This window comes from Copadichromis virginalis, linkage group LG7, assembly GCF_057382275.1.
Source record: "Copadichromis virginalis isolate Kocher_CV1m ecotype Utaka linkage group LG7, C_Virginalis_male_GT1.1, whole genome shotgun sequence".
NCBI lineage: Eukaryota > Metazoa > Chordata > Actinopteri > Cichliformes > Cichlidae > Copadichromis > Copadichromis virginalis.
Window position 1 is genome coordinate 28,854,693 of NC_140624.1, and position 27,312 is coordinate 28,882,004.

General features: G+C 41.8%; 2 protein-coding genes across 5 annotated transcripts; both read left to right on the forward strand.

Annotated features, from left to right (window-relative positions):
- Nucleotides 1–866: 866 nt before the first annotated feature.
- Nucleotides 867–3,983, forward strand: LOC146705256 (stanniocalcin-like). Its single transcript, XM_085462906.1, has 5 exons — nt 867–998; nt 1,516–1,658; nt 1,743–1,850; nt 2,212–2,315; nt 3,435–3,983. The coding sequence occupies exons 1-5, from the start codon at nt 887–889 to the stop codon at nt 3,730–3,732; spliced, it is 765 nt and encodes a 254-aa protein (XP_085319032.1). The 5' UTR covers nt 867–886; the 3' UTR covers nt 3,733–3,983.
- A 1,115-nt stretch (nt 3,984–5,098) lies between these two features.
- On the forward strand, nt 5,099–27,227 carry LOC146705257 (uncharacterized). 4 transcript variants are annotated; one of them, XM_085462904.1, is made up of 14 exons: nt 5,099–5,259; nt 5,529–5,704; nt 6,096–6,237; nt 6,353–6,606; nt 6,802–6,926; nt 10,979–11,145; nt 11,240–11,363; nt 11,766–11,962; nt 13,627–13,771; nt 23,204–23,340; nt 23,435–23,558; nt 24,246–24,436; nt 25,912–26,059; nt 26,816–27,227. In XM_085462904.1, the coding sequence occupies exons 5-14, from the start codon at nt 6,845–6,847 to the stop codon at nt 26,890–26,892; spliced, it is 1,392 nt and encodes a 463-aa protein (XP_085319030.1). In that variant the 5' UTR covers nt 5,099–5,259; nt 5,529–5,704; nt 6,096–6,237; nt 6,353–6,606; nt 6,802–6,844; the 3' UTR covers nt 26,893–27,227. The 4 variants fall into 4 exon arrangements, with proteins under 4 accessions (XP_085319030.1, XP_085319029.1, XP_085319031.1 ...); XM_085462903.1 differs by lacking the exon at nt 6,353–6,606; XM_085462905.1 differs by lacking the exon at nt 6,353–6,606 and having other exon boundaries at nt 6,096–6,138.
- Nucleotides 27,228–27,312: the final 85 nt, after the last annotated feature.

Below are 27,312 nucleotides of genomic sequence, written 5' to 3' on the forward strand. Positions count from 1 at the left end.
GTGTGTGTCGGTGTGTAAGTGCGTGCTTGTTTGTTTTCTCTCACAGGAAATCTGGAAACGTGACTGGAATTAAACACATCCACTTCCCACGGTAAAGATAACACATCACAGTCACGTCACAGCAGCAGCATAGCGAAACCTTCCGCTTTAATTCCACCGTTAGTGTTAGAGTGAGCGAGGCTGACCTCGTGAATGTGACCTTATCCCGAGTTGATAGGAGACATTAGGCTCGTTTATCCTGATGCTTTTATTCTGATGCGTCACACGTGAGAACGTGTTGACATGTAAACACAGGTGAACCTCCGGATGTTGATCTTCGGTGTTTAGATTCAGGGTTCAGGACTACCACAGGCACAGGCTGTCGCTGACCTGCCGGGAGTCCGTCTGAGTCTCCAATATTGAAATAATATTTATTTAATATTTTTGCAGCATTGAATTAAAAGTATGAATGCAGCAGTGCTGGTGGAGGGTTCGGCTCATTTAACCTTCCACAATGTGAACAGCTGTTCGCTCCGATCAGTTGACCCCATGTTATCATGTTAAAGCTCTGCTGTACCTGACACCATATTCATGTTCAGGTGTGCTGAGGTGACACTTGAGCTCAGGAGAGTTTCTGTCACATTAAATCAAACCTGAAGTCCAAACTTTATGCGCTGAGTTCACTGCTGCTCGGAAATTCCTCCTCTGCGTGTGGAAATAACCAATTAACTCCGCAAGTTCATTACTCCTCAATAAACCATTAACAGCCCCCCCAACCGAAACCTTCCGCTCTGATTGGTCCGAGCCCCGCTGACTGTGTATAAATGCAGGAGACTCAGCTGGAGACAGCAGACACACAGCACGTTCTCCTCCTGCTGCTTCATCTTTATCCTCAGTGTGAGGCACCATGCTCCGCGGCTCCGCTCTGCTCCTCCTCCTCCTCTGCTCCTCCTCCGCCTTCGAGCCTCTGCCGGAGGAGGCGGCTCCCCGCCGGGCCCGTTTCTCCGCCAACAGCCCGAGTGAGTACTTGTGTTACTGCACTCACAGTAGTCTGCTACAAGTACAAGTACTGCAGTGAACGCATTAATGTTTGGAGTCTGTACCTGATTATTACCGGATCAATAAGCTGATATTTGATCGGTTATTGGCTTTAAATCTTCTAAACACAGCAGCAGGTGTTCTTCATCCTCTCACTTCTGTCTGTCGTTGAAGTATTATTAGCATAAAAACTGTCTTTTAAAAGAAAGCTGAAGTTTGATCAGCGACCATTAATGGACTCATGTATTGTTTTTTGAAGGGGTGGGGGGGTGATCATCTCAGTTCCAGTATGGAGTACTGATAACTTTAGAAAACTTCCTGCCCTCCCTATTTGTAAAAACATAATTTATGCGTCACTTTTTTCTATTCAAATCATATTTTCCTTCCATTTGTTTGCATCATATTCAAGTCACATCTGTCCCATATGCGACTGCTTGATGGGTCAATCATCTGGAAAGCTCTGTGAGTCCAGTGTGAAGCATGTTTGTGTGTTTGCAGCTGATGTGGCCAGATGTTTGAGCGGCGCCGTGACCGTCGGCTGTGGGTTCTTCTCCTGTCTGGAAAACTCCACCTGCGACACCGACGGGATGCACGAGCTCTGCGAGCTGTTCCTGCACACCGCCGCAAGCTTCAACACCGAGGTTAGTGACTTACTGTCCACCTGTCCTCCACCTGTCCTCCACCTGTCCTCCACCTGTCGTCTGACCTCAATGTTCTCTCCACAGGGTAAGACGTTCGTCAAGAAGAGTCTGCACTGCATGTCTCAGGGAATTTCGGGCAAAGTCTTCCAGTCCATCCGCCGCTGCAACATCTTCCAGAGGATGATCGCTGAGGTTTGCCAGCTCACAAACTTCTATGCTGCCTTATAAAAATCACTTCAGTTCTTTTTTATTTAGCTTTTGCTCATGAAGTTAAAGCTCCGTATTATATAGATATTAAAAATCCCAAGGAATGTCTCACAGCAGCAGCTGGTGAAGGTGGGGAAGACAAACTCTCCTTTAACTGGAGACAACTCCAGCAGAACCAGGCTAACCTGTTCAGTGTCTCCATCAGTTTATATATGAAAACACCTGTATCACTGTTAGCTTTAACCCCATCCTTTTAGTGTTGTAGCATCCTGTTACCTCTGCAGGTTAGAGGAGAGGAGAAAGTGCTTCTATGATCCTAAGTCAGTGTTTGTCCATCTCATCGAAGGTTCAAGAAGAGTGCTACACCAGCCTGGACATCTGCACTGTGGCTAGGACTAACCCTGACGCCATTGGAGAGGTGGTGCAGGTGCCTACTCATTTTCCCAACAGGTGAGCACCCAGTACACATACAAAATGGTGAGGCAATGCTCGCACCTGCTTTAGAGTGGAGATGCTAAAGCAATAGCACGATAACATACATGGTACCTAATTTAGCTTCTTAGCATGTTTTATAAATCTATAATTATAAAATTGGCCTTAAAGTAAAGTTGCAGCTACACCTAAAAAGTACATGCTACTGCCCCTCAGCTAGTTTCTGGAGGATGGCCAGTTATAAAAGGGGGACATTTAGGGAGGAGTTCTTAGAGAACTTTGGGCTCATACAGTAAATTTCAGTGTGTGGTTTGACAGACATGGTATTCAAGAGTCCCATCTGTCCTCTCACGTGCTGTTGCATGGTACATATTTGCTGCTGACCACTGTGTTTTCATACTGTACATTTTTACTATATAGTTTACTGTGGACACTGTTAAGTGGAGCCTGGAGTAAAACCTTCATGTGATGTTTGTATAGTGGTGGCAATTAAAAATATTGTTGTAAGAACGTAAAAATATCTTAAGAACAAGTTTAAGAGGAATCATTATATTAGCTCCTGTCTCTTTAAGAACTCTTAAAAAAGCCCTTTTTCTTCTGATTGGACACCTTCCGGAAGCCTGCTGAGGGGCGACTCCTGGTGCTTGTGAACTGTATTACTCACTAACAAAGAATTCGTTTTACATTAAAGTTATTTCTCAGTTATAATTTGAGTTTCATCTGGAAATTCCAGAACTTTCTTTTTCTTCTTACAGTTTGTGATATTTGTTCAATTGTGTTATTGAATTAGATTTTTTAAAAAAAAATTAAGAATCTAATGTTCAGACGTATTCTGTGTTGTGTTTTAGTATTATTTAGGTAATGATTTCAGGCTTTCATCTTTGATAGTTTTTGATATATTCATGTTCAAACATGGCCTCAGTCTCAATGTGCAGAAAAAACAGGCCTGAAATGGGTCGACGGACAATTTTTAAGAAATCTTCAGCCGTTAAAAACTTTTTTTGATGTATGAAACTAAACTTTTACACCACTTATTATAAATGTTAAAATTTTGTACTGTAAAATTTTGATGCAAATCTGAAACTGTCAAGCAGAAGGCCAAGGTCTGAGATGAACATGTGTCTGTTTGGCCTGCAGGTACTACAGCACCCTGCTCCAGACGCTGCAGGCCTGCGACGAGCAGACGGTGGTGGCGGTGAGGGCCGGGATCGTGTCCCGGTTGGGCCCCGACATGGAAATCTTCCTCCAGCTCATCCAGAACAAACCCTGCACCGCAGAATCCGGCTCAGCCGCCTACAATAACCCCTCAAGCTGGAGGAACATGCCCGTGTTCAACATCCAGCCGGGCTTCAGAGGCCGAGACCCCACTCACCTGTTCGCCAGGAGGTCCGTAGACAGCCAGGAGGAAGAAGACGGAGTTAAAGCCCACGAGTAGTTGACGCAGCTTGATATAAACACACAGCCAGCCCTGACTACACAAACATCAGTCCAGCCACCGACTGACTATAAAAGCAACTTATTATTATAATGCATATTTATTTTTATTAAGTTAATTTATGCAGGAGGACAAGAGGCCGCGGAGGTGAGGAGATGCTCTCACGCTGGCCGTGGAGCTCATTTACTCCGTGTTGCTCATCTGTGCTGTCTCTGGTTCTGTGTTAGAAATAAACAATGTGATGTGATGGCTTTCGGCTCCTGTCATGTTCTTGTATGAATCCGACTTCCTCTGGGTGGGCGGGGCTTCAGTAGAGTGACAGTGCTGAGCGTGGAGAAACATGAATCGTTCTGGGTCAGTTTGAAACCTTTTATTGACACTGGAATGAGTTCAGGAAGGGCAACAAAAAATAGAACCTCAACTTAAAACAGAGGCCATTGAATAAACTAGAACAAAGCAGAGCTGCAAACCTGAAGCTCAGCTGCCCGACAGTTCAGGAGGAATCGTTATTGAGCTAAGATGATGCCGTTCAAAATCACAAAGCAACAAAGCGTGACACGCAACAGCCGGCCATTTTTATTTATACAGAATGTTTAAAACAACAGAAGCATGTCATGCAGTGCCATTAAAAAGTGTTTATGTTTATTCAGTATTCACATTTAAAGCTATATAGATTCATTCAAGTTGAAATGATTGGTGATACCGGTCCTGTATTTACTGTTTATACGATCATTCTCATGTAAGACCCTGCAATTCACCTTCAAACAGCTTAGAAAGGCCCTGGAGGGATCTGATTGGCTGCAGGGCAGCCAATAGGAAAGTGGAGCAAGCCCAGAGAGCAGGAGGAAAGCAGCACAGCTCACATTCAGATAAAATACAGTAAAATATGTAACATAAGGTCAAATGCGGTGGTATTTTTACTTTTATTTAGTGCTCCTTCACACTCCCAAAGACATCTCTGGTATTAGGAGGGAGCGGACGTGGGATCAGGGTTTTCTGATCAAATGACAACGGCTCAGAGAAAACTGTGAAGCTGCTCCCAAATAGGAAATGACTCACAGAAATGTAGAGACCAGCAATCACAGACAGTCAGTGACGTTCAGCACATACGAGATTAAAAAAAACAACAACTCTGCCAAAGCAAAGTGGGCGGGTCCCAAGAACTCAACTTCAAGGCGAACAATTCAAGCAACTACCAATGAGGGCACAGGATACTGGTAACTGACACATGCTAGTGTCTAAAAAACACACTAGAGGAAGCTTCGATGTGTACTTCCTGCTCCTGCTCAGCGTGTTCCCTCTGTGTTTACCTTCCACTCCTGGAATTTCCAGTATTCTCCGCTTCCTTTGGATTTTGGACTTTGTTTTGTCTGTTTCTGGATTTGTTCATGTGGATTTGACCTTTGTTGTGCTATATCTGCATTCGTGGCCCTTTGATGATATTAATCCTGCTCAAAAATGTAAAAGAATACCAGCGAAACATTTTAAAGTTACATTCTTAGGTACTATTGAAGTACTGTGAATACTGTGAGTAATGCTGCTTTAATATGATGTATTTTTAGTGTCATAGTTGCCCCCACCTGCTGTTATTGAGGGAGCAGCTGTAACAGTCATAGGTTTTGCATTAAAATGAATTTACAGTTTTGTCCCTATTAGTGAAAACGCATAAAGTGCACTGTTATATAATGAGTGTATTTAATAGAGACCGCCTGGCAGATTGTGGTCACTGAGTAAACAGGGACTCCAGAGTAAATATGACCTTGTGTAGGCGTTTCATCTCCGTGTTTCTCTTACAGTAAATGGACGACCCTCGTCCCGCCCTCAGGGGGCATCTGTAATCACACCACCAGGGTTTTAACCATAACTAGAGCCGCTGGTTCAGGCGTAGACGTGCTACGGGACACTTCTGTCGAGGTTGGAGCCTAAATCCCAGGACAAACTAACGTGTCAGTCCTCTCTGTTTCCACTGACGGTGAGTCATCTGCTGCATGAATGACTACAGGTACCACTGCTGTGACCTTTGACCCCACCAGTGCTCAGTCAGGCTGTTTGCTTTTGCTCTGCTCCATCATTTAACTAAAAATAAAATATTAAAGTTAGATGAAAGTGAAAACAAAGTGAAAGCTATAATAAATTTAAAAACAAATAAAGAAATACACAGTGAGTCCAGCTTCTCTAAATCATGCCATAAATGCCATTTCTGTGTTGTGCTGATAATGTTATATATTCTTATATTCAATAAGGAATTAAACATATGTCACACAGAGATGTGGCTTTCCGCTTTCATTAAACCAGGGTTATTATGTTCTAATATTTATTATTATTATTATTTTATTTAGCTTCAAGTTTCCTTTTTATTTCAGCTCTGATGGAGTTTGTTTGATTGTCTGGTTATAATCACAGACGGTAAGTCTGTCAGATTTAAGACATGTAGAACAACATAACAGTAACCCAAAGACTCCAGTGGAGATCCCAGCCACACAAACATCTGCACGAAGCCTCTCGGTAAGTTTACTGTACAATAAAAATAAAATAAATACAGTAAAAGCAAAGAGATCAGTTCATATCAGTGAGAGGTTAAACAAAAGGAGATGATTCAAAGGCCTCTGACCTTCAACAGCCAGCACACTCTGATCCTGTTAACGAACACAGATAGACTGAACAGCTGTTTGCACAGAGGGTGAGTGGAGCGCCCTCTGTTTTCAATGATGCTGCAGATGTGTTACAGTCACCTAAAGTCATCCTGTCTTCCTTCTCTCACCCCAACCGGTCGCAGCAGATGGCCGCCCCTCCCTGAGCCTGGTTCTGCCGGAGGTTTCTTCCTGTTAAAAGGGAGTTTTTCCTTCCCACTGTTGCCAAAGTGCTTGCTCATAGGTGGTCATATGATTGTTGGGTTTTTCTCTGTATCTATTATTATAGGATATACAGTACAATATAAACTGCCTTGAGGCGACTGCTGTTGTGATTTGGCGCTATATAAATAAAATTGAATTGAATTGAATTGAATTGAATTGAATTGAAGACTTAGTGACATAATGGTGGTTGAGTTTGGTTTTGTTGTTGCTACAGAGTGCTCAGAGTGTGGACGTCCCTGTAAGTTGATGCTTAGGACATGATGCGTTTCTGGTCCCTGCTGCTGCTGGTTCACTTCTCTCTGGCTCAGTCTGGTCTGGACTCAGAGTACACAGACACAGGTAAGAAGCGTCATGGGCGCTCTGTCTAAATGTGCTTTTGCTGACAAGCATTCTTCAAGAAAAACCATCCCAGTGTTTGCCACCTACCATTGTTCACTCCCAAACACAAACATAATGAGACAGGCAGGGCTGGACTGCGACAAAAAATCGGCCTGGGCGTTTTGACTAGAGACCAGCCCACCAGGTATTATAGGAAAAGCCATAAAGCCTTTGAATGAAAACAAACGCTGTTGTGACAGTGATGTACAGTCTTGTTGGTATATGTATGATTTCTATACATTTTACATCAGATGAAAACTTTGGTTGTAAGATTCAGATAATTATTTAATAAAAGCGAGACATTTTAAATGAGAATAAGAAAGAAAAGTATTTCTTTGTGCCCCCCTCTCCCTGCTAATGCCCTACCTGGCCCCCAGGCAAAACTTTGCCAGACCCGACCCTGCACAGTTACCAGCCGTCAGCTACAAAGGATCCTGGTGTTATTTGTCTCTCAGAAACAGTTCATAACTTCCCTTCAACTCATTCTTGTCACCTAAAAGGTAAACCTGTTTCTCCATCACCTGTTCAGCTCTGATGAGTCAGTAAGGACGTCTCCTGGTTTCATCTTCATGTTTCCCTCTTACCACATATCCAAACCGATATCATGACCAGCAGCTTTACAGCTGTGGCTCCAGCTGATACTAGAAATTAATATTAAATAAATTCTAACAACAGCTAATCAACCTTAAACGTGCTGCTGTTGTTTAGCTCGACATCCGCTGGTTTCCTGTTTCTGGCTCAAAGTGAGCAATAAACAAACAAGAGAGACGATCAGCTGATCATTGATCAGTTTCATGATTGAAGTAGCAACAGGAGAAGTAGTCTGCGTTTAATATGGCTTTTGTGTTGTTAACATGTTTAATGTTATGTATTTTCTTCTATTTAATCTCAAAAAGCTCCTAAAAACAGTCAGTGATCACCAGAGGTGGGTCGAGTATCCAAAAATTGTACTCAAGTAAGAGTAGCATTACTTTAAAATATTATTACTCAAGTAAAAGTGAAAAGTAGTTGTCAAAAAAGTTACTCAAGTAAGAGTAAAAAAGTACTTGGTGAAAAGACTAATCAAGTAGTGAGTAACTGTTTGAAATGTCCGATTTGTTTTATAAATAAATGCTATCAGACAAACAAAAATAAATAAATATACAAATTTTAGTATTTTAAAAAGGAATGTATGTAAAAACATCAACAAATTAAGGCACAACAACAGTTTTTTACAACATAAAGCTATTTTCACCAATACCTACGGTGAATAATTTAAATAATTAAACAGTGCAAACCATTTCCAGTGACAAGATAAACTTTATATTCATTTTTGCTCCAAATGGCACAGCAGCCTCAGAGAAAACATTAGAACGATGCATCTTCAACATATGCACATACAAGGCAGCTCAGTTTACCATAAATTGTATGGGTGTGCATCTATTTCTGCATATTTAGCAAAAATGTGCCATTTCTTCACTCACTCAGTGAGGTGATGGTTAAGCTTCAGCAGCAGTTTGCTCTCAAGGTTCTTTCTTTGAAGCTGTAACTGTTTAGCAGTGAACAGGAATCCTGCAGGACTAAGAAGTCCTTCACAAGCTCCAGATGCAAGAAGAGCTGTATTGATTTTGATCAAAAGCTTCTTGATGTGGGGAAAGCCATGCAATAAATCCACACCTCCAGTGAATGGACATGAAAGGTACCTCTCCAGCTCCCCTGCTTCTGGCTTTCCCAACCCCATGGATCCATCATATTGTACGAACGTGATAATTATGTATATTGTAATAACGTGATATTCTATCGTTCAAACGTGAAATGTATATTGTTAGAACAATATACTTTTCACTCTATATCACGTTATAACGTGATATAGCTCTATACATAACTATATATACATATATACATACATATAAATATACATAACTGTTTTTGGGGTAAATAAAATGCAAGTAGGGATTGAAACTGCAGAATTAATGAATGCTGGAAATGCTAGCACTTGATATAGTGTTTTGATTTTGCTGCCACTGGTACCCACAATGCAATGCGTGAAAGTCACTTGGTCTGTCGGTCCAGCCCGTCGATCTCTATTCTTCCCATTCCTTGCTCAGACGAGCTGTCTGGCAGAAATTGAGGAAGTCTTTTGCTTTCTTGGCCATGCAGCTCTTTTCAGCAAACTACCACTTTCCCTAACAGCCGCATTAGGGGTGGGCGGTATAAACGGTATTCGGTAGAAACGATATGAATTTGGCCAACGGTAGAGATTTTGACTATTCTGCTCTACCGCAATAGCGCATGTTGATGGTGTCATCAAGCTGCGCCTGTTATGGTCAAAGCATCACAGCGGTTGCAAGCAATATCATCTGCAAATTATGCCAGGCGACAGTAATAGCGAAGAGATGAAGCACGTTTTCGAATATGAGTAAAGCCAAAAACTGCGCTTCCTCCACAACCGTACTTTTGATTCATTAATGTTGAATTCTCTCACAGCTGCTCTATTCCTATGTTGCTGCAGTATATTAATGACTAACCTCGTATTGTGGATGGATTATCTCAGTTGTTCTCCTGACTGAAGTTTGGTCTTTTTACAGCATCCTGCCATGCGATTGCATTTGTCCCTAACCATTGGGAACCCCCACTTTTATCGAGTGGGAAAAAGTTAGCTTCACTGTGTTTATGTTATGCTAACATAGCTGTATCGCTAGCGATCACGTAGCACATCATTATATACCAGCTAGTCCAACTTCAGTAACCCTAAAAAAGTCACTGCTGTTTAGTTTTCTGCCTTCATTTATGTCGGGAGTGAAAGCAGAGCTGTGTGTTTACATTTTTTCAAAAATCTCTCAGTCAGAACATGCTATATCATGTTTAAGTGGAAACTAGCGAGCTAACTTCCTGCTAACTTCTAACTCCGTTAAATTTAATAAATTCTATTTTCATGGATGCCTGGATGTTAAACTTAATTGTTACACCTGGTAAAGCATCAACGCTGATCATTTTATCAAAGATGAAAGAATTTAGACAGTTTTTAACTCTCAGTGATGCAGCAGTGTTCTTTTGACTTTGGGACCTGAAGTGGAAAGTTTTGGACCCAGATTACTCCGCGAGGCTCCTGACTATGGTAGCCATAATGCTCAGACAATCCATCAAGTGGTGCGGCTTCGTAGCTTACCAAATTGGTACTAAAACATTTTTGACAGATTTTTAAGTGACATGTACCACATAAAATTGGTTCGAGGTCAGTAAGCACAACCAGAATTCATACAGGCGCAATGGATTATAAGATGCACTGTTGATTTTTGAGAAAATTAAAGGATTTTAAGTGCGCCTAATAGTGCGGAAAATACGGTATACAGAAGAAAAGAAGATATTGCTAAACATATTGTTACCGCACATGCTTCAAATTATACCGCAATATGGATTTTAGGTCAATTTGCCCAGCCCTAAGCCCCATCCACATGCACCTTCACTCTTTGGTTTAGTCTAGTTTTGAAAGATTATGCCAACTCTTATAACTAACTTTGTGTGAAACAAATGTTATTAAATGACCAACTTACCAGGTCCCAGATACAATAAAAAGAACAGAGGAGGCAAACAGATGTTCTGTGGTTATTTGTTTATTGCTTGACTTGAGGCAGTGCTTGGGGATCAGGAAAGGGCTCCGAAGCTTGACTGAATGTCAAAAATGGGAAAGCCTCCAAAGATAAATGTTCAGATACAGCTCTTGTTGATTCTTTGACTGTCCTGTCTCCTGTCCCAGAACTGGGACCTGGGATGGCACACTACTGGAAAGGCCTGATGTTTAATTGGTATTGGCTCGAAAGCTCTGACTTATCCAATAGCAATACATCTTTCAACATTTTTCAGTGTCAGTAAATTTATTTATCTTCAAACACTTCAAACATTTATCACCATAAAATGTTTGAATTGAACAAGGTGGACACTGGGAATGTCTCAGTAATAATGGAAGGTGTTTAGTGGCAAAGAGTTCTTCACTGTAAACTGATGAGGTTTACCTCGTGGTGTCTCCTCACCAGGGATGGCTCCACAGTGGGTACAGCCAGAAATGAAGAAGCTCTATGCTGCGTTTGTCTCCAACATGATAAAAATGCAATGCAAAGCAACAGGACACCCGGTTCCCGCAATACAATGGTACAAGAACGGGAAACTGTTCAGGAGGGATCACAGAATCGGAGGCTTTCAGGTGTGTTTCTGGCTGTAAAGTGGAAATTGTAGAGGCACAACCAGATTTTAAACTTTACTTTATTTTCTGTCTTTACCTGTGCTCAATCTTTCAGATCAGAGAACACACGGGGACTCTAATAATGACGTCATTGGTTCCCTCAGATAAAGGGAACTACACCTGTTTGGTGGAGAATAAATATGGGCGCCTCCAACACACCTACCAGCTGAATGTACTTGGTAAGAGAGATTATCTGGCACACAGGGTCGTAATGTTAGTTTAACATAAAATGACAGAAAGGTCTCGGTCCAAACCAGTCTTGTTATTTTTCTTCAGTGTCCTTCCATGAATGGGTAACAGTATTCATGTCACCCATGACATGAATACTGTTACCCATTCATACTGATTGTGAATGGTACTGTGACCGATAGAACCAGAACACTCAAAAGTTCATTATTAACATTTTGCTCACAAACTGTTTCACTGCTAAATGTAAAAAGCCATTCTAGACTACAGTTAGAAAATCAATCCGCAGGTACGTCCTCCAGGTGTTACTGGTGACATGCTGTTCTCCTCTCTGTGGATATCTAACTCATTCGCAAAGATTACCCCTGTCTTCATCTCCAACCCACCTGTTTCAGAGCGTCCTAGCAGTCCTAGCAGGCCCATCCTGCAGCAAGGGCTGCCGGCCAACCAGACGGCAGCTGTTGGCAGCGACGTGGAGTTTGTGTGCCGCGTTTTCAGCGACATACAACCTCACATGCAGTGGCTCAAACACATCATCATCAACGGCAGCAGTGTGGGACCGAACGGGCTGCCCTATGTTCGTGTTCTTAAAGTACGTACCAACACCACCAAATTCAGCTTTAGACCAGTTTTAGTAATTTTCTTTTGTTAGCTTTATTTTGCTGTGTGACACTCTTTACATCTATAATGAAGGAGGATAAATCTGATCTCTGTCAGAGCCCTTAGAATATGTTTCGTGAAATAAGCAGATCTTGGCTTAATTGGCTAAGTGATGAGGGTGAATTTGGTAGTACACACCTCTCCAATTAGAAGGAATACACTTTGTATCCCGGTGGTTTTCCCAGTGCTGGGAATGAGAGGTATATTGCGTGTGCATGTCATAATAAAGCTGCTGTGGCAGAATATACATCAGAAGTCCCCAAAATTTGCAATTTGTCTTGAAATCTTTGTTTTTCCTACATGAATAGATGATCCCAGTAGTCTTGGCTCGAGACAGGTGAAAACCCCCCCACAACACTTCTGTCCTGCAGTAATACCAACTGTCCACTATTAGCTGGCATGATGGAGTAACGAGTCAGTCATGTGACCAAAAACTATCAATCAGATGTGCAAATATCTGTGCAGTTATGAACAAAAAAAAATAAACAAACATAAAACCAAACAAATACGAAAATATATCATTATGAATATGAGCAGCTTAAAAACAGAAGAAAACCCTGAGATACATTTCAAAGAAATACACTTAAATTTGTTAAACATCATGACATAATACAAAGGCGCTTGGCACCCACTGCCTAGTACCCACTGCCTAGTTTTAGTCCACAGCATTCTTAAAACCGCCTGCTCCTGTAAGGAGCTGCATTGGGATCCCTTTCCCAGCACAAGACTAATCCAGGAGGTTGGTCTAACAGAGGAGGTTGCTAAGATAGTGTGAGATGAAGGCACATAATCTGCTGCTCCCAAAGGAACAGATCAAGAAAAAAGAAGACTTTCACTCAGGTGTGTCAACCTCTCATAATTTCCAGCCTCTGAAAACTGTGTGAACAGAACTGGGTAAAGTTGGGTTTTTTTAAAAGACATTTGCAATAACAACATATGGGAACATCACTTTTTGAATCATTGTTCTAACAGCTTACTGCCATTCAGGAAGCAATGTCCTGCTGGGAAAGCTGTTGAATTATGGATGAAAGCTGAGTTAGCTGACTAGACCTCCGATTCATCAGTCCAGTCTCAGCAACAGGAAATCTAACTGAACTGGAAATAAAGCTGAACCAAATCTTTATGCTTCAATTTATGATTTTGTGTTTTTAAATCCTTATATTTTCTCAGATTTGTGACAGGTATAAAGTACCCCCACACACAGCATGACACATTAACAGGTGTTTTATTTCCAGCTGTTTCTGACACGCTTACATGGCTTTAAAGCTGCCTCCTCCGGCTTTCAAACCACACAGCTCAGACAGGTGATGAAGAGCAGCTGTGTGGGTAAGCCTCCCCTGACACCACACTCTGAACCCACTTCTCCACCCCCCTGAAATCACTCTGATTTTTCAGAGTGATCTTAGTCTCCTGCACTAGACTGTTGAAGTGGTAAAATTAAAGTTTGCATCCATGAACTGAATTCACTGACTTCGTGAGAGATTTAAGTTTGACTTTTGAGTTTCAGTTTGCTGATGGTGAGGAATTTAACTCAGCTCTGACCTTTGAGGGACACTGATGAAGGATGACACAGATTTTTGTGTGTTTCTCTCTCAGACTGCTGGTTTGAACACCACAGACAAAGAAATTGAGGTGTTGACTCTGAGGAACATAACCCTGGACGATGCTGGAGAGTACACCTGTCTGGCTGGAAACTCTGTTGGGTTTGCCTACAGATCTGCATGGCTCACTGTCTATGATGGTACATGAAGATCTGTACAGGATAGAATACAGAGATATGATGTCAGATCTCTCCTTCTCTGTTAATATTAATATATTGAATAAATATTTGTTCTATGATTCAATGAAAGTATTGAATGAGGGACACAAAATGTTTAGAAGTTGTCAGATGACAAGCAAAGAATCTAAACTGGTAGTTAACCAGTTAATGTTAGTTAATGGGACCACTGTTCGGGTTTGCTCTGGCTTACATGGGTTTTTGGAGACCGGGGCCCTATTTCAGAAAGCCGGTTTAGTGCAAACTCTGAGTAAGTATACCCTGAGTTAATGAAAACTCTGGGTTTTCGGTTTCACAAAGCGAGTTTAGATTAATTCTGAGTGAGTTACTATGACGACACACTCCGTGAAGCTAACCTGCCCCCTAGCAGGTTTACTTCTACTAACCCTGACCTTCTCCGCCTCTTTGTCGGAAACCTGACTGTAGGAAGTGTCAGACATGGCGTGCTCCTTCCTTGAAGAGCCAGTAGATGTTGAAGCCCAAATTCTCCGCAGAGCTCTCCGCCGGGAGAGAGTGATTAGAGCGCGTTCGGACATTTTATCATTTCCTGATGATTTCCTGTGTGAACGTTACCGTTTTTCAGCACAATCTATAATTTATTTGAATAACATCCTCAGGCCTAATATTGCTCATGTGACACATCGCGGACATCCTCTCAGTTCTGTACATATTATTTGTATTGCACTTCGGTTTTTTGCAAACGGGAGCTTTCTGTATAATATTGGTGACGCTGAGCACGTTTCCAAGGCTACCGTCTGTCGGGCAGTCAGGAATGTTACAGTTGCACTGAAACGTCTCCTGCACTCGTTTGTGGTGTTCCCCGGTCATAGACCCACAAGATTTATCAAAGAGGGATTCCACAAAATTGCAGGTATCAGGATGAACAAAACTTAATTCATGATGTGGTGCTACTTGAACTACTACTTAAATTTTACATTTATTCTCACGGTTCCCAGGCGTGATTGGCTGTATAGATGGCACTCACATTCCAATCATTGCTCCTTCAGTAAATGAAGGAGACTATGTGAACAGGAAGTCTTTCCACAGCATTAATGTGCAGGTACATAGTTCCCTGTAGCATTTCAAACTAACAAATTATTTCATTATAGTAATGGATGCTAATTTGTGTTCTCTGCACTGTGAAGATCATATGTGATGCTGCCAACATTATCACAAATGTGGAAGCCAAGTGGCCAGCCTCTGTGAGTGGTGGTGGTGGAGGACCTCCACCTGTTTTTCGGGCCTCCGCTTTTTTTCTGTTGGCTATAACGGGTCACATTTGAGCATACAGAGTAAGCAAATATGTACTTGTAATGTGCTCAGATAATTTCAATAAGTGCTTACAGAAAGAAAATTAATGTAGCCTCTAACTGCAATTGATTTACATCGGACAAACAGACCAAGCACTATGGCTCATAATACAATTACACCTTACCTGTTTGGACTATATTTTTATATTTCATTTTTACTTGCTGCCAGGAATGTTTGGGGCCTGTTGGGTTGCACCTGCGCTCACATCACTTAACAAAATAAAATGTATAAAATATAAAATAAAATAATATATGATAAAATAACGTGTTAAATGGGTGGAAATCCCTAGATCAATGTTTATATTAACACTCACGCATTGACTCTGTCGGCTATGTTTTGCCATGCATGCTCCCTTTCTTTTGCAGCTGAGGCTGTGTTACTTTTTTTCCGCAAAATTTGCATGTTATCGGCATATGCTGCCATCAGAATTTCGGCCTCAAGCGCTGTAAAATACATTGACCGCGCCTTCTTTCCCTCCGTCTCCATGGTGACTCGCTTAATCTGTGCTCCACTAATCAGGGCTTTATGTATCCTCGTGCGCGCGCTTAACTTGGGGTTAAAGCAACTCCGCGTTGACTGAACTAATTGTTATCAGCCTTTCTGAAACCGAATATTCCGAGTTGGACAGTTCGGGGTTACTCAACCCTGAGTGTCGTTTTTCACTCTGAGTTTTCTAAACCGGCTTCCTGAAATAGGGCCCTAACAATTAGTTCAGTCAACGTGGAGTTGCTTCAACCCCAAGTTAAGCGCGCGCACGAGGATACATAAAGCCCTGATTAGTGGAGCACAGATTAAGCGAGTCACCATGGAGACGGAGGGAAAGAAGGCGCGGTCAATGTATTTTACAGCGCTTGAGGCCGAAATTCTGATGGCAGCATATGCCGATAACATGCAAATTCCGCGGAAAAAAAAAAGTAACACAGGCTCAGCTGCAAAAGAAAGGGAGCATGCATGGCAAAACATAGCCGACAGAGTCAATGCGTGAGTGTTAATTTAAACATTGATCTAGGGATTTCCACCCATTTAACACGTTATTTTATTATTTTTTATTTCATTTTTTATTTCATACATTTGATTTTGTGATGTGATTTGAGCGCAGGTGCAACCCAACAGGCCCCAAACGTTCCTGGCAGCAAGTAAAAATGAAATATAAAAATATAGTCCAAACAGGTAAGGTGTAATTGTATTATGAGCCATAGTGCTTGGTCTGTTTGTCCGATGTAAATCAATTGCAGTTAGAGGCTACACTCATTTCCCCTCTGTAAGCACTTATTGAAATTATCTGAGCACATTACAAGTACACATTTGCTTACTCTGTATGCTCAAATGTGACCCGTTATAGCCAACAGAAGAAGAAGCGGAGGCCCGAAAAACAGGTGGGGGTCCTCCACCACCACCACTCACAGAGGCTGAGCAGTTGGCTTCCACATTTGTGATAATGTTGGCAGCATCACATATGATCTTCACAGTGCAGAGAACACAAATTAGCATCCATCACTATAATGAAATAATTTGTTAGTTTGAAATGCTACAGGGAACTATGTACCTGTACATTAATGCTGTGGAAAGACTTCCTGTTCACATAGTCTCCTTCATTTACTGAAGGAGCAATGATTGGAATGTGAGTGCCATCTATACAGCCAATCACGCCTGGGAACCGTGAGAACAAATGTAAAATTTAAGTAGTAGTTCAAGTATCACCACATCATACATTAAGTTTTGTTCATCCTGATACCTGCAATTTTGTGGCATCCCTCTTTGATGAATCTTGTGGGTCTATGACCGGGGAACACCACAAACGAGTACAGGAGACGTTTCAGTGCAACTGTAACATTCCTGACTGCCCGACAGACGGTAGCCTTGGAAACGTGCTCAGCGTCACCAATATTATACAGAAAGCTCCCGTTTGCAAAAAACCGAAGTGCAATACAAATAATATGTACAGAACTGAGAGGATGTCCGCGATGTGTCACATGAGCAATATTAGGCCTGAGGATGTTATTCAAATAAATTATAGATTGTGCTGAAAAACGGTAACGTTCACACAGGAAATCATCAGGAAATGATAAAATGTCCGAACGCGCTCTAATCACTCTCTCCCGGCGGAGAGCTCTGCGGAGAATTTGTGCTTCAACATCTACTGGCTCTTCAAGGAAGGAGCACGCCATGTCTGACACTTCCTACAGTCAGGTTTCTGACAAAGAGGCGGAGAAGGTCAGGGTTAGTTGAAGTAAACCTGCTAGGGGGCAGGTTAGCTTCACGGAGTGTGTCGTCATAGTAACTCACTCAGAATTAATCTAAACTCGCTTTGTGAAACCGAAAACCCAGAGTTTTCATTAACTCAGGGTATACTTACTCAGAGTTTGCACTAAACCGGCTTCCTGAAATAGGGCCAAGGTCAGTTAGTTCATAAACAGTAAAAACATTGAGTGTCACGGCTGGGGCAGCAGTCGTGTGGTGTTACGAGAAAAGGACCCAAAATGCAGGTACAGGCTAGGGTGCGAGTGAGTGTTTATTTAAAGTGATGGCGAAGTACAAATACAGGAAATAAGGAACAGGGAGATACTAAAACCTAGACTGGGAAAAACTAATAAACAAACCTGAAAACATAAGGACACGGGACGATACGTGGAGATGACACGGAGGAAGCAAGGCAGAGAGACGTGGAGAAACACTGAATAACAGAGACAAACTGACAAGGAACACAGGCAGGCACACACTATAAATACACACAAGGTAATGCGGGAATGACACACCAGAGGGGAACACAGCTGAACCTAATTAGACACGACAAGACACAGACCTTCAAAGTAAAACAGGAACAAGCTGTTCTACAACACTAACTTAGGGGCACGAACAGAGCACAGAAGGGAGAACATTAAAACACTAAACACAAGAACCAAACCCTAAGAACTAATACAAAATAAGAATTAACACAAAATCAGAAGAAACTAGAAAATAATAATAAACTCAAAACGCTGGGTCACCGGCCCAGGACCATTCCATACAGTCTGATAAGGTGTGTCACCCTATTTCATAGAAATATATGCATTTCCCTGTTAACCTCTCAACATCCACCAAGTAATTCGCAAACCACCTAAGTTTATGGGTAGGGGTGGAGTTTGTCAAACGCAAAATCTGGAACAGGCCAGAGTTAACTCAAACCCCACCTTATAATAAGGCTGTTGAAACACAATGTTACACAATACAAAATCCACAGAGCAATGTGCAGAACAGGATTCAGAGTTTACAGGGAGGAACTAGGATAGCTTAACAGAAGCTGAGGCAAAGACTGAGGGCCGAGGACCACTCTGAGTATACAGCAGGGCAACTGGGAGAAGTGAAAACACCTGGGGAACAAGAACAGGGGTCCGTTCTTCGTACCTCGCTAAGTGGATTTGATTGTTGACGATTTCGCGTGATCTTGGATCGTTCGGTTCTCCGAAGCTCATCCGGGACTTGCTGTCATAGCAACAGATCCATAAGCGTAAACCTGCTCGGGAGCAGGTTTACTTTATGTAAACAGGATTAGATCGCGGCCACTCAGGTATGTCCGCTTCATTTATATGAAAGCAACAGCGATATTTTACCACTGTTTGTCCATAAATATATATTATCAATGTAACTAAAGATAATGCAGTATTTGATTCTTTTATTGATTTCATACAGATACATACAGGTCATTTCCTAAAAAAAGGGAAATGTACTATTAACATTCTATTAGGGGAGACCGGGGATAGTTGTAACGTGGGTCAGTTGTAACACTTCCAATTTCTCCAATCAGGGCTAAGTTTCAAATGATGTGACTCATCCTGTACATGCCCAATTCAGTTCTGCTATCACATGTGAAAAATCAGCACATTTTGTCAAACACAGACAATTTAACATGAAAAAAAGTAAATTGTATGCCAAAAAGTAAGTTTTTCTACTTTATTTCAATTTGTAATAGCATTATCTGCTTTGCAGTTAAACTCATCAAACTTAAATTGTGTTATTTGTATGTCTATGGGGATATATTCTGTGTAGGTCTTTAGTGCTAATGTTTTAGCCGTTGGCTGTAATGTTAGCTAGTTCATGGCTATAGGAGTCTGGGTCAGTTGTAACAATAATGCAGATGTTACAACTTACCACACTATTACTTTAACTTATATTAAACAAGTTGGGGCAACGACATCAGCAGAGAGAGGTTCACTGGTCGCTTTTGTATATGCGGTAATGCCATTGGCAACACAATTACTTCACTGTTTGTGTTCCCACACATACATTATGCAGACCACTGTGTCAGAGATGGACCAGTAGGAAGTATTGGTAGTGGAAATAAATCAGGATGGGTGCAAGAAACAGATTTCCTCATCTTTCTGAAGCACTCTGCAAACCACACCAAGGTAAGCCATGATAAAAAGTAATGGAATTGCGATGCTGGTGAACATCTACATTTTTTTTTTAGCTTCATTGTTATGTTCAAAATTGGTGCAAGAGTTGTAGGTTATAATGCCCACTGAGCCAATGAGGCCAAACTCAAGGAAGACCAACCAAAATTAATGAAATATTCAGTTGCAGAAAATTCCATAATTTGTCTTTTTTGGGGGTTGGAATATGTTCAAAAGCTAGATTTCTGCATTCTGTCACACACACACACAGAGCTACATAAATGGATGTAAGTGCATTCATGTGTTGAATAAACAAAGATTACATGTTAATGTTTTGTTAGTACCCTTATTTCATTGTGTTACATTTTACCCCAGGATATGTTACAACTAACCCAGACTATGGGGTTAATTGTAACATTTCACTCTTCGTGTTTGAGATCATACCATGCAATGGGTAATTGTGCTGCAGAGAAAATAGCTGCACTATTTAATAGAAGAGACATGTAAATACTTTGCATTACATTTTGAATCCACTACCTTAAAAGAGCTCCAATTTACAGACAGAAATATCAAAAATGTTACAACTATCCCCGGTCTCCCCTACATGTATGTGATTATTACAGATGTAATTCATATTTTAGAGTAGTAATAGTAAATTACTTCGCGTAATCAAGATGAGAGACCACGGCTATAAAAGCGAAGGTGGATTTGGGAAGTCTGTCGCAGCCATGTCCTGTCTGTATACGCGAGCAACCCATTGCGGAAGGTGCAAGATTATTGATAAGGAGAGTCCTCAGAATTCAGCGTATATTGCGGGATAGACAGGATCCTTTAGCTCAGCGCGACAGTGTGCTCATAGAGAGATATCGATTTTCCCGTGAGGGTATTATTTACTTAACCAACTTGTTGACGAGGGGGTGCAGGACCACCACCTGTCTTTTTGTGCTCTGCCCTTTTCTTGGTTGCTGTTATAAACAAACAAACAGATTATTCCAGGGTCTCTTTTCAAGAGACTAAAAGCAATATAAGTGATAAATATTACCATTCTGTAGAATATTCTTATATTCCACTTTTACTTGTTCCCATGTTCTAGTGGGTCCTGTTGTGGCTCTAATGTGAAAGAGATATCCTCTTTCACATTAGAGCCACAACATGTAAGGGGTAATGTAAGTAATGTAATGTACTATAATATAATATAATATAATATAATATAATATAATATAATATAATATAATATAATATAATATAATATAATATAATATAATATAATAAATTTACCCTACCACCTACTGATGATGGCCAGAGGGGCCGATGGCGCGATATGGCAGCCTGGCTTCTGTCAGTCTGCCCCAGGGCAGCTGTGGCTACAACCGTAGCTGCCTCCACCAGTGTGTGAATGTGAGAGTGACTGAATAGTGGTATTGAAAAGCGCTATATAAATCCAATCCATTATTATTATTATTATTATTATTATTATTATTATTATTATTATTATTATTATTATTATTATTATTATTATTATTATTAAATTACTTACTAGTTTAATTTGTCAGCAACTTTCTGCCAGCCCTCTCTCCTTGCTTTTGCAGCCTTTGCAGTGTTCCCTTGCGTTTTAATTAAACTCTGAAACTCCTGAAATCCCTCACTCAAGAGTTCTTGCTCTGCTGCCGAAAAATACCGAGCGCGCTCCTTCGACATTTTCGCCGACCAATCAAAGGGTTGCCGATCAATGTTTCTACTATCGATGCGTAGCCCCTGTTAAGCTACCCAGTGATCTCACATTACTTCATCCAGCTGTACTAATCGTCAACAACAGGTGTGCTCGGAGAACCGGAATAGCGAGCTCAAAGTTGGCGCGATAATTTGATCTTGGATGTAGTAAGCGAGGTACGAAGAACGGACCACAGCCCTAAGCGTTACCAAACCCAGCAAGGACAAGAGCCGGGAACCATGGCGCAAATGGGAAAACCTATCAGAATTACCACTGTACCAAATGTAACACCTCAGGTTTTTGAGAGTTGTTAGCTCCAAGTGAACCCGGTGCATTTATTTACAGTGAAAAATGTAAAACACAGTTCAAACCAGTCAGGGCAGCTGGAAGGTCTTATACACCTCCCTGCACTTAATCATTACTTTGTGGAGGAATGTAAGGATGACACGAGAGCTCATCACATTTTATATCAACTTTAATCTCAGCTTCACTCAACCCCAGTGACTTCACAAGGCGGCAAAACATCTCCTAGAATCCAAAACATCACTCCTCCCTCTTCCCTTCTCGCTGGGTATGAGTGGAATCCCCTGGTGGTTTGCCACAACTTATTATTAATCTCTGTCTCTCTTCCACAGCATGTTTTAGTTCTGTCTTCCTTCTCTCACCCCAACCGCAGCAGATGGCCGCCCCTCCCTGAGCCTGGTTCTGCTGGAGGTTTCTTCCTGTTAAAAGGGAGTTTTTCCTTCCCCTTATCACCAAGTGCTTGCTCACAGGAGGTCAGTTGATGGTTGAGGTTTTCCTGTATTATTGTACGGCCTTTACCTTACAATATAAAGCACCTTGAGGAGGGAGGGGTCTGCAAAATGCCGGATGGCTCTTGGGCGCCTAGGACCCTGTTCTCGACCTGGAAGATGGTTTCTTTGGGGTGCAAATTTGTGCTCCTTAAGCATGTTGTGTGTCACAGAAGGCAGTTTTTTATGATCCTCAAAAACGGCCAGAGCACCTGGCTGGCAACCGCTCAACCCTGCAGAGCCAGCTGGGGCCACGGGAGCCCTGTGTTGCTGAGGTGGACCCCAATGCCGAGGCGCAAGTTGAAAATTGCCCCCTTATGAGCAGTGAGAGGTCTGATGTAAATGACAATCTGCGGAGCACTGACATCATAGAGACTCATATGAATAATGACCAGTCTGCAGGTATTTTTGACATAAATCAAAAAAATCAAACAACTTTTGAGTTTGTGTGTGAGGATTTTGTGAAGATGACAATATGTTTGAAAATGTTAAAGCCTGAAGAAAGTGTGGAGGATTATGTGGCAGTGCTTTATCAAAGGTGCCCAATTCAGCAGGGTTTTATTAATTTCAATTAAATTCTATTTTATTTAAGAAGTGCCAAATCACAACAGCAGTCACCTCAAGGTGCTCTATATTGTAGGGTAAGACCTGTAATAATACAGAGAAACCCCCAAAATCAGACAACTTTCTTTGAGGAAGTGCTTGGTGACAAGGGGAAGAAAAACTCCCTCTTAAATGGAAGAAAGTTCCAGAAGAACCAGGGTCAGGGAGGGGCAGCTATCTGCCGTGACAAAGACACACTGTGGAAGAGAGCCAGAGATCAAAATTAAAATTAGATTAATACAAAAGCATTTGAAGTGAGCAAGGTCTCCACTGGTCTCTAGCACTACCTTTATATTGGATGATATATAATCTGGATTTGTTTTAACCAAGTATGATAGACTTGTTGATCATTTTATCACGGGAAAATGCATGGATTTCTCTTTTATGTGCAAAGGTTCAGCCTGTGCACATTCATGAGCACCTTTTTTTAAATGACGCTCTTTAATTGTGAAATCCTCTGAATAATACTTAAAGAAAAGTGGACAACCCGGGGAATGTTGCAGTGAGAAGCTGCATGCTAACCCTCAAGCTGATCCTCTTAGTTTCAGTCTTTGTGTTGGAAAGATGCATACGCAGTATTAATCATGATGTTTTCCTTATGTTGTCTCAGAATCACTGCCACCGCAGTGGGTGAGGCCGGACAAGAGACACATCTACAGAGTTCCTGTCGGGAAGACGGTGAAGTTTCACTGCCAAGCGACAGGAAAGCCGCTTCCTGCCCTGCGATGGTACAAGAACGGAAAAGAGGTCAGGATGGACCAACGAGTCAAAGGCCTCTAGAAACAACTTCAGCTTGTAAAGCTTTACTTCACCCTTTCTGTATCTTTCTTTAATCTTGCAGATCAGAGACCACACATGGACTCTAATAAAGGAGTCAGTGGTTCCCTCTGATGAAGGGAACTACACCTGTGTGGTGCAGTATAGACACGGGACCCTCCAACACACCTATCAGCTGAATGTAATTGGTAAGATTATCTGCAGCATGTATACACGGCATACAGCATGCTTTATTGCAAAAACCAGATGGTTCCAGTACTTTGGACTGTGTGTGTCGACCATAACGCTGACCTTCGGTGGGTGTGTCCGAACTTTTCACTGGTCCTGTACAACCGCCCACACCATCAAGGAGGTTGCATGACTGATGGAGGCGGTTTGGCCTTAACAAGTAAAAATAAAATTACAGCACTTTAAGAAGTATAAGAGTGGAAATGCTGGAGTGAATAAAGTGCTGATTTGCTGTAGAGGTGTCCCAAGGGTATTCTTTGTTTAAACCGCATTAAAGCTCACTGAACAAAGTCAACAACAATATATCAAATACACCTAACATTAAAATGTGACCATGTGAAAGAAACACAGAACTCCCTCCAAATCTGAGATTGCAAATATAACCACATAAAAAGTCAATATCACTAAACTATGGCACAGTGAGCTTTAGTAATAACATTAATGCATTTTCTAAGTACTTACTAAGTGGACAAACACATTGTCAGTAAACTACAAAACGTACAGAGTTTCATAAAGACTTTATCCAGACTAAACATCCTCATGTTGCAGGCAAACAGAATGGCTATCGGTCTCCTCCTGCTCTCTGTGGACATTAGTCGTTTGTATGATCTTGCATCATGCTAACCTTAAACCTTGTTTTGTTACAGAGCGTTCTCCTCAAAAGCCAGACCTGCATGCTGGGCTGCAGGGTAACCGGATCGCTGTTGTTGGTAGTGATGTGGAGCTTGTGTGCGCAGTGATGGGTGACCCACAGCCTTACATACGGTGGTTCAAACACATCGTGATCAATGGCAGCAAAGAAGACATAGAAATATTTCCCTTTGTTCGTCCTCCCAAAGTACGTACACCACAATCAGGCAGCACTACAGGCTTATGTTAGAATTATTTTATGTCTCCAAAGTGTTTTGAAGCTAGATTAATGTTATTCTGGTCCATGGTGGGGTAAGGGTTAACGTCATCAAACCGTGATCTTTTTCTAAACCCAAGCTCGTAGTTTTTGTGCATGAGTGTAACAGGCAGAAAAAATGAATGGGAACTGCACCTCCAGCTCCAAAGATGCACATTCTCTGTCATCACATCTGCAACCACTTGAGTGAAGACTGGAGCTGAGCTGTCATCTGCTTTGTGGCTAGGGAGGGTACCAGGCAGGCCTGACACATTCAAACATAAAAAAAAAATACCATTTATAGGCAACAGTCAGGAAGATCGACAGTTGCAACCTCCAGAATTAAAATGGTATTTCGAGGATGGGACACTGAGCCCAAATGGGACAATTTCTATTAAATTATCCCATTTGGGCTTAAACCTCTCTATTAAAGAGGTGTCTTATTGGAGCTGCAACATCAACCCTCAAACCACCTGGTGGACACCAGAGATGCAGTAGAAGGAGTCCTATCAAATTTTAGTTAGCTTGTGAGCCTCTGGAGGCAGCTGACATGTATGGGAGGGTAGAGTATAGCTTTGGGTGTCACTAAAACAAAAACTCACATGTTGGTGAAGCCATGAAGCAGGACATTTAGTCGCTCTCAAACCATCCAAAGATCAGCTGCTGACCTTAAATGGGGTCACCTTCCTCCACCTTTTCTGTAGAGGAAGGTGAGGGGACAAGGGTGACAAATCACCTATTAGCAGTCAGATGCTATGCTGGTGTACTGGCAAAGACTCCATCTGTTTGCTCAAATTCAGATTCATCAGGAAGGCAGGGATGAGAATCAGCACCTCCAAATTTGACGCAACAGTTTTTATCCAGAAGATGTTGGATTGCCCACTCTGGTTAGTTTCCTTCCAAACCAGAGTAAAGTGAAGTAGGGCATTCATAGAGAGTTTGGTGAAATGTCTGCTGTGCTGGGTGAAGGTAAAGCCGTTGATTTACTTGTAATCTATATTTTTACCATGATCTGTGATGATGAGCTGTGGCCTTGGACCAAAGGCATAAGAGTGCAGACAAATGTGGTGGAAAAGAACTCCCTCTGAAGGATGTCTCGGCTCAGGAGGGTTCCAGAGATGATGGATGGGTAGAAGTTAAGACTTGTATAATGTGTTACAGTTTACTGCGCTCTTACCTGCATATCACCACGATATGCCACTAAACCATGGGATTACTTTTCCTTCTTTTCCTTTCCCACACATGGACCGAGTCTAGTCCCATACTAAAAGAAAAGTAAACTAACTGGTGTAAACTGGCCTTTAGTGTCACACTCTTAAAGTTCTCTCAGACTCCTGACCCAGTGTTTAGAGCTGTATCGACCAGCTTTGATTGGAACCTTTTGAGTGAAACATGTTGGGTGATATCCATGTCCCTCTCCCTCACAGGATGAGGATCTGAATGCGATGGATTATGAGGTAGAATCACTGCTGACTCTGAGAAACGTAACTCTGGCTGATGCTGGAGAGTACACCTGCCTGGCAAGCAACTCTGAAGGAGTCTCTCGTCACACTGTATGGCTCATAGTGATCGATGGTATGTGACCTAATCTCTCTCTGTTCACCTGTTCATGCCCACCTGGTCTCTGGTGAGCTGCTTCTGGGTAGGATTATGGTTAGGGTTTCATGTTAACCACATGCTGGTTACCTCCCAAATCAAGTCATTTTGATGCTGTAGTTCGTCTATTATAAAATAAACGGGCAGACAGGAAGCTAGATGTTAAATGCTTATTATTTGTGTTGTAATTTGGTAATGGCGAAAACAAAGGCCTAATTTTTAGAAAAGACAAGATATTAAATAAGGACTGTTAGTTTATTATGAGTTAATTTTACAGACTACCCAAACTAATTACCAATTAGAAAGAAATAACCAATCATTGGTAGCTACATCACATCAACATTGCTAATGGATGCCTGTATAATAGAAGGTGTGCAACGATTATTTCCCAGAGGGCGATTCTGTTTACCTGATGTTTGCATTGGGGTGGGATCGGTCCTGACTCTAAACACTGATCTGTGGGCCGACCTGTTCAGTGTTTAGCAAACACTGCGTTAGGGATTAGGGAAAAGCACTGCTGATGCTTTCCCCTATGGTTTCACGATGGTTGGGAACCTTTTGTTACATTTTAATGGAGGTGGTAATTCCCCCCCAAAATGGCATTTCTCTTTACCGAGCTTATCATACCTTACACAGAGAGCGCCATCTCTCAGAGGAGGGAGCCCTCAGCTGTGAGATTTCTGTGAAGCGAGCAGATCTGGTTTTAAATGCTTTTTTCCTCGCTTCACTCTGCAGAAGCATCGCTGCGGCTCCTCCAGAGGTCTTCTCCAGTCCACTGCTCTTCAGCCCACACATGTCAGTACTGGACCTAGTTTATGTCAGTGGTCCTCTCAAGTTCTGTTAAAAAGTCTGTTGTTTATCTTCAGTTCTGGTGGTGGATGTTCAGAGTTTCAGATAATAATCTCAGCACAGTCATCCATGTGAGCCCAAAGTTCAGACAGTTGCAGTCATTGCTGCAGACTTTTTTCAGACTTCACCTGAGCGTTGAAGCCTCCTGCTGTGTAGCTGCTGGTGGATGGATGGAGGTTTGTGCTTCGCTGATCTGGATTCTGCAGCTCTTTTCTGACTACATTTGACCTCTTTCACATTGGCTCCTTTATGTGTAATGACATGTGTTATAAGAATAAATCTTTCATTTGATACTTTGTTTACTGTGCATCGTGTTTTTTTAAAATCACCCTCACAGATTACTAAAGGAAACTCATAAACACTGAATGATCCTCTCATTGATT

Bases quoted from the DNA above. Each gene is read 5' to 3' on its own strand.
- LOC146705256 (XM_085462906.1), top strand. From the start codon at position 887: ATGCTCCGCGGCTCCGCTCTGCTCCTCCTCCTCCTCTGCTCCTCCTCC. The intron at 1,851-2,211 runs GTTTGCCAGCTC...ATCTCATCGAAG, and splicing joins TCCAGAGGATGATCGCTGAG to GTTCAAGAAGAGTGCTACAC. The intron at 2,316-3,434 runs GTGAGCACCCAG...TTTGGCCTGCAG, and splicing joins CCTACTCATTTTCCCAACAG to GTACTACAGCACCCTGCTCC.
- LOC146705257 (XM_085462904.1), top strand. From the start codon at position 6,845: ATGATGCGTTTCTGGTCCCTGCTGCTGCTGGTTCACTTCTCTCTGGCT. The intron at 13,772-23,203 runs GTACATGAAGAT...ATGTTGTCTCAG, and splicing joins ATGGCTCACTGTCTATGATG to AATCACTGCCACCGCAGTGG. The intron at 24,437-25,911 runs GTACGTACACCA...TCTCCCTCACAG, and splicing joins CCTTTGTTCGTCCTCCCAAA to GATGAGGATCTGAATGCGAT.